The 12,650-nt window shown below is 34.7% G+C and overlaps 1 protein-coding gene across 4 annotated transcripts in view; it reads right to left on the minus strand.

The window, feature by feature from the left end:
* The window catches only part of tapt1a (transmembrane anterior posterior transformation 1a), a 45,438-nt gene that overhangs the window by 17,880 nt on the left and 14,908 nt on the right, over positions 1 to 12,650 (minus strand). For all 4 annotated transcript variants that reach the window (XM_015343999.2, XM_006629169.3, XM_015343998.2 and 1 more), the window contains 5 exons: positions 5,608 to 5,770; positions 4,464 to 4,599; positions 4,090 to 4,187; positions 3,111 to 3,180; positions 949 to 1,029 (listed from right to left, as the gene is read on the minus strand). In XM_015343999.2, the coding sequence (XP_015199485.1) occupies positions 949 to 1,029; positions 3,111 to 3,180; positions 4,090 to 4,187; positions 4,464 to 4,599; positions 5,608 to 5,770 (548 nt within the window). The remainder of the gene's footprint in view (positions 1 to 948; positions 1,030 to 3,110; positions 3,181 to 4,089; positions 4,188 to 4,463; positions 4,600 to 5,607; positions 5,771 to 12,650) is intronic.

The following is a 12,650-nucleotide window of genomic DNA, read 5'->3' on the forward strand; positions in this document are numbered from 1 at the left end:
GATGGGAAGCAAACTTTGTCCTCCCTAATAATGATCCTGTTGGTAATAATGGCTACTATTAATTTTAATAGATGATTAAGAAATGTATTATGGATTAATCCTTTAGTTCATTGTTTTTGACAATAACAGTAATATGGAACAATTTGTTATTGGCATTGTTCTCAGACAAGATGGAGTTTGTCTCCATCATTGACCAACTGATTAAAGATGATTGATCAGATGACATTTAAACCAGGACGCTGACAGTGGGGAAAGAGATCAAATGTAGATCCTCTATATTGCGCTGTGTCAGAAAAGAAAGGGAAGCTTCTGACCGGGGATCTAGAGATTTGTGGGGTTTTTTAATGAAAAAGCTTCAGGTAAAAAAGTTTGGAAAAGGCTTTGGAAGAGCAGAACAACTTTTGGAAGAGAGATGTTTTTGAGGAAAAAGACTTGGAGAAAGACAGTGCTAAGCCAGTAAGCAGCTTGGCAGTTTAGTGGGAATTAGAGAAGAACTGAAAAGGTTAGTGAGGAGCTTAGATTTTTGTTTTGTTCTGGCTTTTGATTTGTTTCTTTTCACACTCTTAATAAAGAGCTCTCTTACTGTACCTTATGGCTACTTTTGTGTGTCTGTTTTTCTCCCAACGATTTACGTATGCCATTGCTTTCTGAACCAGGTATTCCACATACAGTATGGTGGAGGATGAGGCCATAAGTTGCAGTCTTGGGGAACTTCACACTCTTATGGATATTATGAACGCCAGTGTGGAAAAAAAAAACCAAACCAAAATGTTTGAAGACGGTAGTTCGTCCTCTATTGCCTTCTGGTAAAATTTGGTTTTAGACAAAAAAAAAATCTCTTGTCCAAACCAAGAAATATTAACATGCATGTTCTAGGTCTCTACACCAATCCAAATACTGTATCTCTCTGTTGCTAGTTTTTAATAAAAGGAAGGTTTTAATAGTTACCTGGATTCCATGAGAACTGTTCCATGTTCCTGAGACACACTATGAGCAGCAGTACATAGTTTGTAAATCTCTCTTTAATGTCTAGAAATAGATGTATTAAATAAATAAGATATACAGAAACATGATTCACTCCTACATTTATTTCTGATATTTTGCAAATAATATTCGCGGACCACTAACTTACGTGATCATTAATAATACCACAAACCATTTTACAAAATGTTCAAAACATATAACTATGCAACATGTTTCCATGCCAAGTTCTGATCTAATTAAATCTGAACGGTTTCTGCCTGTTTTGCAGTCTCTTAGGATTACAAATGTCAAATTAAGTTTTTCTTCTTCACATAAACTTTTTTTTTAAATAAAAATAGATTTTGCACAGGCAAACGTATTTAAAAAAAGGCTTTGTACTGGCTATGCCAGATGATACATGATGGTGAAGATTCCTATTCATGGCGCACAATGACAACCTGATACATTATTAAATATACTGATATGAATAAAACCTCCTATAAAAATTCAATTTCAGCAACAAAGGTCTTAAGAACATATCATTATTTCATAGATGTTTTTTATATTTGTTTTCTGTAATGTCTTTAAAAATATATAATAATAAATATAAAACAAAAAATATTTTTTGTATTAGTATTTATCGCCCTTTAGTGGGGGTAATAATCATAATTAGTGGAGGCACTTTTGGCAGAAATTACAACCATACTGTAAAGTCTTCTTGGATAAGTCTCTCCTGCAATTTTGCCCCAGGAGCTCTAAGTCCAAGGAGGGTGAATACTTTTGATATCCACCTTAACATAGATTGATTAAATGATTTTTAAAAATTAACTAGTGAAAGGCTTAAGAGCCAGAGTATAGAAATGCTGAGGCATCTTGGGATTATTTTTTTTTTTGTATATACTGTGCACCAAACAGTAACTACCATATATAATGCAGTGAAGTCAAAAGATTGAAAAAAAGGAAATAGTTAACCTGTCTTAATTTTGTCATTTAAAGTTCAACAATAATGATGAATCAAAGTTGGTTTAATGGTTCTTCCAACCATAACATTACCATGGCTTGAAAAATCTACTTTTTTTAAACCCCATTTGAATGGCATTTTTAAAATCTTTTAAAACTTCCCTAAAAAAGGAATAATACTGTAAAAGATTAATTTACAAAATGTTATGTTATCAGTTTGGTTATTCTAAAATTTCCTAATATGATCAGAGAACATTTGCGATGCAGGTGAAGCTAAAGATCCAGTGATCTTTAAATTGAAGCAAAAACCAGAGTACTTAGAGATTTAATCAAATTATGGCTGTTTTAGCACCTATTTGAAATGTAGGATGAATAACACTTTATTTCTATCTTCAATCATTTTTTCAGGACACAAGTGCATAACACATTGGATTGCTCCTAACGGTAAATGCAGTATACAGTAAAATCAAGTGATTTTCATCAAATCAAGTAAGTTTCAAAAAAGAGAAAAGAAGACAAAAGGCACACCCACATTAACTGAGGTGCTATCCATTGAAAATTAATATAAATATTGATGAGTTGGACACACTCTTTCCACTCATTTTGGAACAGAAAGTATAATTATACTTAAAACAACATATAAATCTATATCACATTTCATATTTTAAAAAGAAGCATAAAATGCCAAATATATGCCTTAAAATGTTTGCCTATTTATTTTTTCATGTTTTCTGAACTAATGAAAGCAGATTCCTCATGGGCATAACATAGCAAACATATACTAAAAATATAATACCAAGGAGAAATAAAATACCAAGGAGTTGATTACAGTATATTTTCAGCCATTCTCCAAACCGTCTGTTTGGCAAAGGAAAACAAAATATACTGTAGTTCAATTTTCATTTGAAATCCAGATATTTATTTTGTACATATCATTGAGATTTCAAAGGAGACTTAACAGCAATGATTAACATTTCAAAAAGACTACCTTTATAGATTATATTTAGTTCAGCACACTTCAAAAGGCAATCTTCTCATCACTACTGTTGCTAATTGGAATGAATTAGCCATAGGAAATTTTGCCATGCTGCAATCTAACATGCATTTAAGCAGTGGAATAATAAAGTAAATACTTTTTTCTTATCAAAGGGACAAAGCGTGTTAATATTTAAGAGAGATTAACTTACCACTATTTGACATCTGAAACAGATTGTTTTTCTCAAATTTCTTGAAAACACTCCCTTTAATTTCCACGAACTGTACAAAAGGAAGTAAATGATGATTAGGTTAATTAGGATAACTAGTCATAAATCAATGATCTTTCTAAAATGTACACCAGATTTTACTTATGCTGCACATAGTAACACTGATATGCACCTGCTTTATCAATTAACCTACAGGTACGCATGTCTTTGGAAAACATTTTAAAACTAAAATGGCCAACATTTTAAGATGGATTTTTCCAAATCCATGTAGTACTGGAGGACAGGATTTTCTTCATTTTTAACCATGGTTGACTAAGATGTTTCCTACACCAGCTAAAATCTCTGTGAACATTTATTTGCAAAAATACAGATAAGATAATTTTTCTTCAGTGTAATGGATGCCCCAAGTGTTCTATAAAAAAAAAAAAACAGAACAACTAAAGAGGGCATGTGTGTTGCCTGATATATGAAAATAGTGTACTTGCACATCACACAAAGAGAGACCCAGATGCTTAGGAAGGGAACAGCACAAAAAATAATGCACTGTATCGACAGAGGTCTCACTTGATGAATCTTAATGCTTTCTGGACACATTTAACATTTCCTTGCAGAAGAGACCCTGAGCCATGATTAAGTCTATCAACAATTAGACATATCAACAACAGACCAATAATTTGTTGAGTCTATCAACAACTATAAACCCCACTGAGATCATCAGACAGTGCAGCAGGAGAGTAACAGGGATCGACACCTTTACGCTACATCTGCATCACTCTCACCACTCTCACCACCGCTACAGCTGGGCCCATATCACTATACTCAACATATCTTGCCAAACAAATTATAAACATTTAATCCTTTAAATTAGTTATTTTACAGTTTTTAAGACCTAAGCAATTTTTATTGAAGCTAACTGAAATGTCTGAATGGGAAAGGAAGGATTTTTATCTTGAATACTTACATTGTTTGACATCATGATGGTTAGCAACGATTTGTTATGTGAATTAAAGGCTACATTCAACGTTGTTGCTTGGACCATGATAAGAATAGCATGTAGAACTGTAAAGACATAACTAAGGAAAGCAACAATGTACACTTGGAATTTGAAAGCATGACAGCAGAAGCAAGGCAGAATGAAATAAATCTAGCTCGGGCTAACAGTATATTTAAGTTTTAGTAACAGTAATATAAACTTATTTACAGATATTCCAACAATGCCATATTTTACATCCAGACTACGGTATAGTTTTTAAGGCATAAAACAAAAAAATACAAACAGATATACTAGTGCACATTTAATTACAAGAAATACATTTTCAAATTTTAGAAGGATACACACATAAAGTACTGCCATGAAAAAATGTGGAATCACTCCTATATGTGCACGCTTTTTTTCCTTGGGTTCTGTTGCAGTCCAGTACAGGGCATCCAAAATATCCTGCCCGAAAGATGAGAACAATCGATCTGCCACCTGACATGGAGAAAACAGACATGTTACTACTGAAAGGGCCCTAAACCACCTTAAACTGAAATCTGTAGCATTGGAATATACTACATTTGATGCCCAAGCTGATGATTATCGTTTTGTAGCCTTTCCCTATAATATTGGAGAGTGCACTACAGTTCTCATTCGCTTAGTTCTAACCCGAACACCAGGACAAAAGGATGCAAACCAATCATATAGCAGAAAAGACCCATTTATGTCCATAACAGAAGGGATGATATTATCTTTCAAGATAGACGTGACCTTTCTGTGCTAATCATACTCCTGGTGAAACTGTCCAGAAATTCAATTAGTGTTTTATCCAACCATGTCATGTGGTCCCTTTTGACTTGGGATTCAATTTTTTGCTGTTTGGATAATTAATGTCTTTGGTATTATTTGCCATTGAACTCTGCCACAGATACCAGATTCAAATTATATGGTCATCTAGGAGATATTGTATTCAAATGACATTTTAAAGACTACCAGTTGCTACTTTTGGCGACTTATCCTCTCAAATAATTTCTCTCACCCACTGCCTCTTTAGGTATGATTTTCTTATGTCATCTTCCCCATGGTTTAGCAACCTTTGCATCAGCCTTTAGCTTCTTGATGATGGACACCAGACTAAACTGGAATGTCACGAGTTTTTTTGGTGCCATCATAATTGTAGAGGTTGATAACCCGTTTTTCTTATATCTTGTAACACAATTCTGAGCTTCCCATGACAACATGTAAAATCTGAAAATATACACCTACTGTAAATGTAAACATAAATCAAGAAGTTCTAGTGACTATTTTTTAAGAGAAGAAATACTACTACTATAAGTTAAATGTTGTCATTACCTTTTTGATGTTGAAAAATGTGTGTTTACCTGCAAGCTCAACCATCAGTGACAATGGTAAAGGCTTAATGCATGACTGGAGCACATTAAAGCACCGATCATTAACATTGCTCATCACATAAAGAAGGCTGAGAGGAGGCATGTGTCATACCTCCAGCATGTTGTAGATGATGTAGAGCTTGATGACAGACTGCCCTCTGATTAAGTGGTACATCATAGAGTAGTCAACGTAGTGCATCATGAAGTAACAGATAACCATTATAAAGCCCTTCAGGACATCACAAACCTGGGCAGGCTGCAATAGGCGATTGCCACTGAAAATAAACATAAAAAAAAATTATCGTGCTACTAAGGGTGGAACAGAAGCCCTTCTTCACAATGTTAGTCAGATGTCTGTAGAATATTTTCATGACATGTACTCTATTGTAAAACACTGGGAACCTCCTTTTTTTGATTAATTATTTAAGAGATGTCCCTCAAGTCAATTTAATTAAATCCCATTTTACATCCTCATTGCTAAGGAGAATAGCATTGTTTGATCTTAGTATGGTATAATGTGTCAAAGGATTTTGAGGGGTGATGGCACTTTCACTGGTGATAAGTTGTTCTTGTGGATAATCTGTGCTGTACAGTACTTGAATGGAAAGATTCTGCTTGCGGATATCAGCGAGAGACCCCTGGATGCATCATTATGCACACTAACGTAAAATGGCTGACAAGCTAACGATCTGCACAAGAAAAACCAAAGCAATTAAAAAATGAATTGGAAATGTCAGGGAATTTGGAAAGATTGTTTTTTATTAATGTCACCACCATCACCAAAGGTAGAACTGTACTCTAGTTCAGGGCGGTTAACAGGAAGTCCATTTGGAAAGCCACTTTTAAATGAGGCAATGCAAGCACTAATAAGCTTAACACTGCATGCTACATGCAAATAAGCAGTATAAGTATATTTTGAAATAGGTTGTACATTTCGTGCTTTTAAGCATCAGCAGGAGAATTTGTACATGTAGATCTGCAAAGTACACTGAAGAAAACAAAGTTTAAATTCAGAAGAACTGAGATTTCCATATTTAAGGTTATGATGAAATGCCTAAAAGATGTGAGTGTGCTTTTCATGACCTTTAAATTCTAACTTTACGAATTTCAGTTTCATAAATAAACCATCTGCATATACTGTAGAATTATCTGTTGATGAACTGACCAATTTTTCACCTCAGCCTTTTAGTTTTCTTCAAAAGTTAGTGACTTCAGAATATATCAGACAGAAAAGCAGTTTAAAGTACTGGTTAAATAAATACAATGGAAATAAGCCACTGACCTAAATTTACGTACCCCGTTCTTTACCAAAACATTATATATAATGCAAAAATGGCACAGTAATACAAAGGTGAGTAAGGGGGACTTCTGGGACATTAGAAGAAGAAGTAGACTTTGCGGGTTTAAAAAAAAAACAAATGCTTTCACACTTGTATCATCATACTTCTATCCATGCTTATTTATTATTATCAAGAAATCACTTTACAAAGAAAACTCAATCTCACCCAGATTTACAAACTTGGTATATACTTGTTTCAGCCCTGCAACAATAAATGATACTCTTACCGGAAAAGAGCAGAAGGAGAGCCATAGCAATTAACACTTATACTACTTATGGAACAACATCATTTGTAGATCATACAGAACCAAACTCTAATACATTGTAAATAAAATGAAGCTGGGCTACATTATCACTTTCAACCTTATAAGGAATTCTATAATTTTACACTTTTTTTTTTAAGTACAGTGATCATATTCAGCAATTTAAAGCCGCTTCATTGTTCTTCTTAAAAACGGTTGTTTGAATAAACCTGTGTAAAACTCAGCTGCTCTTTCAATCCCTTCATATAAAGCTGTTAATTCAGAAAATTCAAAACAGTTGTAGAAGCCCTGCAGAAGCAATAGCAAAAATCAGAAGAGCTATAAATAAGGACAAGTTTAAGTCTTATACAGGCCTCATGCTAATAATGTATGATCAAGACAGCTGCAGGCTCACAGAAGTAGGAGCAACCAATAGGAGTAAGAGCTGACTCCTGAAATCATGGCAGATCTAGGGCTGCTGTAAGAAAAGGTCTTACATGCACTATGATTCACCAGCATCTTGTGAGTCTCTTCGTCTCATTATCATCCGCATTATCATCCTTTAATACCAAGGTTAAAAATGCAGAAAAGCCACAATCTTGATTGAAAAATGCAGGACCGTCTACAAACCATGTTTCTGAGACCAATTTTTTTTGGTTACAAGAGGCACACAGATCTTTCGTTGGAAACTATCCAGGTCACTATCCTGAAGAATTAGCTTCCTTCATTTTACAACAATCAATTCAATAAATCAATGCACAAAGTCAAGTTATAACAATCAGCAGCTAAATATCATTGGCTACAATGCTTGGTAACAGGAGCAGAAAGCCAGAGACACACTGAGGGGCTGGAGTTTTGCTAAATCCTTTTCACAGTTACAGCTGTGAAACCAGGATGTTAGAAGCTTGCTTACGCTGGAGTATGTGCCAATTAAAATGTTTAATTCAGTGTCTAAAATCTAATTGTGAATTCCCCTAACAGTACAGATTCCACTGTTACGGCTCTATAAATATGCCAGACCCTTTGAGAAAATCTAGGAACATGTTCAGTACAGGAAGTGTGCCATCTTGTGGCAACCATTATTGTTTACGCTATGTTTCCCCACTGAATCCCTACAGTATCTCCATTCTCGCCCTTTCAGCTGCAGTACAGTACCAGTTGAATGTGACCGCTTCAGGCAGTGTGTGCTCATGTTAACAAGGCAGAGATCATCACTGAAACAAGCAGTTTTTCTGAGTACGGCCTAAAGGTCACATATATTTCAGAAACTTCAGACACCTAGAAGCATTTGTCATTCAGAAAGGGACATGTAACACAGCACACCACATTACACATGTAATATCCACAATGGGTTGCTTCCAATAATAATGCATATAGGTTAGCCTATTTTTAAAATTTTGTTTGGGAGCAACCTCGCAGGTTTCAGGACTTTGTAGATACTGAATGATCAAAAGAAATGTGCTCTGGCTAAGTGAGAGAGGGGTTCCTAAGTAGAAAAAAGGCAACAGTACGACCCTCCCCACCTTCCCTCACAACATGCAGCATACAAATAGGGCGAGGTGTGGCACAGCCACTATTATTACTTTTTGTGCTTAAAAGCAAATATCTATATGATCATAATGTTACTCGAAAACTAAAAACTAGGCTTGCTGTGGCACTAAAGGCAGTGCAAAAAAGCATGGGAGCATGTATATTAAAGAACACAGATGATTTTTACACAAATGCTCTTAATTATAGCACTTATTTTATTGTACTACGAAGTAAGCAGTACATGAAATGCTTGCATTTATGATGCTGAATGCTTTTTTCACACCCCCTATTCAACAACTATCAGTTTGGATTCAGAGGATTCATGATTCAGTTTTCATTTGAAAATAATGTCACTTCACAATCTGCCAAGAAAGAATACAAACCTGAATTAAATCACATACTGTATGCCATCAATCACAATGTTATCCTTTTAAAACATCAAAATTACTTCTCTGATTTCAGTTTGCATTTTAAAGGAATTTCATTAGATTAGCCTCCAGCTATAGGAGATCAAAAGCACATGGATTAAAAAAAGCTATTTTCTTCCATTTTTTCCAATTACAGCAATCTTTGGCTGAATTCAAGCTTTTTACACCTAAGGCAAAAAAGAAGGAATTTGGTAATACTTAGTAACATAAAAGAAACCTGCCAACTATAATTGTATCAGTTGGGATGTGCATAATCTCATGGGAAAATATTTAAGAATGCAGAGTACGTACGCAAAGTAGTATAAAGAGTAATTCCTATCCTGTTACTTTAGATTAATGCAAGTCAGTAATACCTTTACACTGGAAAACACACTGGGAAACAAAGTTAAAAGCTGAACAAAGAGAACCCTAAATTAAGACCTGAAACTGATGATAGTGCATAGAATATATTCTAAGAAGGGACTGAGATCAATTTCAGAGATTAAAAAGAAATATATATATACACAATTATGTACAATGCTCAAAAGCAGCTCAATCAAAACATTTTTAGTCTGAAAAAGATCTCAAAACAAATGTTTTGAGCAGCTAAGAGTAGTATAGGAAAGCCATAGGTATGACTATTACAATTATTGTCATCAATGTTTAATTTCAAACACGACATTAACAAATGTACTCCTAAAAAACACTACCGTCTTTGTTCCATACCCTGAAAATATCTGACTAAATAAATAATTTTGCTGTGTTTAGAACTGCATCTTATTATAGATTTTAAGAATCACTGAGCAAAACCACTATGAGTCACCCTTTTCAGGAGTTGTAAATATCTCATGATGTTGGAATGAAACACATCAATGAAAATGTCTTGGTGAAACAACCTTATAGGTCAGCAGCATTTATTGTCCATATACAGTACATCTATCTGGATAAAATACCTTTATTATTTATTTGTCAGGATTTACAGATAATATTTGTTTTTTAAATAACCTATTAACCATGGGCCTGTGATTTCACAGACTATAGTCTCTTGCTCTTTGTCCAATAGAAGAGACTAAATGAGATATTGGGGAAAAGGGGTTTGTGTTAGTACTTTGGGAACTTCTGGACAGATGTTCATTCTGAGATTTTTGGTTTACTAAGCAAAATGTGAATAAAGTTTGGACCCCTGATTTACATCTGTAATGAAGTAGAGATTTCATCTTTCACTAAATATTTTAAATGCTTTATATGAACTCTGTAATAACTGGATATAAGTGTAAAATACAATGAAGGCATATTTTTCTTTGTTCTCAATGGTTCTTCCTGCTTCTCGAATCCTTTTGATTTAGATAGTTCCACAAATGCATAGAATGTTTTTTTGATGCATACTTATTTGCAGGTATGCATACTATATTACAGAAATTACTTTTTCTGGCTGAAATAACTGACTAAGATTCTGACATCTAGAGATGCCCTCCAGATTTATTCAAATCTCTGTTGATACTGGAACAAAATACAGCATAAAACAGAATTACAGACTGAATGTGTCTTGCTTGATAAAAATCTAATGTTAAACTGTAATTATAAGATTTGTCCAAAATATGCAACTGAATTTCATAAAAGACACAGAACAGAGTCACATTTATTCACACCACTGTAGTTACCATTTTATAAATTTATAAAGTACATCGACAAGACACTTTCCTTTACAACAAATCTAAAAGACCCTGTAGGTACTGTATGTACAGTATGTGTATGGATTTCAGTAGCTTTGCTTTAAAAAAAAAAATTAGCTGTTTTGTAATCAGGCATAAACTGTACAGAAATATCTTAAGGCTGTCGATCCAATGCCATCTGTTACAGCAGGATCCTTCATCACATCAGCAGCATCAATGCATAGTTATCTCAAAATAATTCACAAAATTGAGTCAGTCTCAGTTTCAAAACCAAAAAGAAAGACTTCTAATGATCAATTCACTACTATTCTTTATAGTAATAGAGTGGGAACAAAAAAAGGAAATTAGAACATTCCACAATGCCAATTCATCTTCATCAAATTTCCGAGGATGAAAAAGACTTGTATCTGAGATACTAAATCATACAAATATGTAATTAAAGCTAAATAATAGCTAGCAAACACTGTGATCTCCCCCTCCTAACTGTTCATGAATATTATATCCTTCAAAAAAATGTTTATGTTGCAACAAGTACATTTTGAATAATACTGTATAACGGTTTAGTTTAGGATGGCCTTCAAAGTATTATAGAACAAGTAGACTGATCTTTTTCCACCACTTCTCTTTATAGTATTACACCTATACATATTTTGAATTAAAAGCCTGTATGAACTCTGATAGTTATGTTTTTCAACAATATTGATGAGTATAACATGGTTTGATATCAAGAGTTTAGTAAAAACCTGTCATGGCAGACAAGGAGGAGTGGGATCGTACATTACAGAAAGTTTCCATGTCCAATTATTTCTTGTTAATGTGTCAAAATCTAGTGAGGACATGTGGGTTATACTGATGGATAACATGATAAGTGTATGACTGTAGGAAGAACAGACATTAATAGCCATCACTATGAAAACATTAGGAATGCTTGTAATGAATGGGATGCTTTGATAATGGGAGACAGCAATTTTTCCTTTATCAACTGTACAAGCTAAACAAACACTATAAATCGTTATTGAAAGGTGTAAATGATGGCTTCTAACAATTTATTAATACAGCAGCATAAGAGAGAGAGAGAGAGATCACTTTATTGGCCATATACAATTTCTTATATTAGGAATTTGTCTTTTCGCATACCCCAACTTGCTCTCCATGAGACACACAGACAGGGAGAGAAGCTTGGGGTCAGAGGGCAGGGTCAGCCATTTATAAGGCACCCCTGGAGCAGTTGGGGTTAAGGGCTTTGCTCAGGGGCCCAACAGAGTAGGATTTCTCTGCTGGCCGCCGGATGCGAACCGGCAACCTTCCAGCCACAGGCGCGAATCCTTAGCCAAAGAGCCAGACAGAAATGCAAAGTATTTATTATACCTTTGCAGGTTTTAGGACTTTGTAGATACTGAATGATCAAAAGAAATGTGCTCTGGCTAAGTGAGAGAGTGCTTTCCTACAGTAAGTAGAAAAAAGGCAACAGTCTCCCCACCTTCCCTCACAACATGCAGCATACAAATCGGGCGAGGCGTGGCACAGCCACTATTATTACTTTTTGTGCTTAAAAGCAAATATCTATATGATCATAATGTTACTCAAAAACTAAAAACTAGGCTTGTTGTGGCACTAAAGGCAGTGCAAAAAAGAAATATCTTCAAATATGCTGTTCACATTCTATTTTTCTAAACACATTTTGGCTTCATGTAAAAAAAGAAAATGTGGCGACCAGATTCTATAGTAGTCCTACAATATTCCAGATGGATGGATTTCATGTTTAACCCTGACAAATGAACAGATTTAAAATACGTCAGAACGCATATCCACCCACGCCACTTGCACCAACAACCTGGTTTACCTTGTTGATGTCCCATCCCAGGCAAGGTTAGGACTGGTCAGTAAGGGGATACGAGACCTTTCAAGGCAAACCAGTTGCTGCTGAATGTGGTGTGGGTGGACGAGTATGTAGATGGCACAGA

This window comes from Lepisosteus oculatus, chromosome 1, assembly GCF_040954835.1.
Source record: "Lepisosteus oculatus isolate fLepOcu1 chromosome 1, fLepOcu1.hap2, whole genome shotgun sequence".
NCBI lineage: Eukaryota > Metazoa > Chordata > Actinopteri > Semionotiformes > Lepisosteidae > Lepisosteus > Lepisosteus oculatus.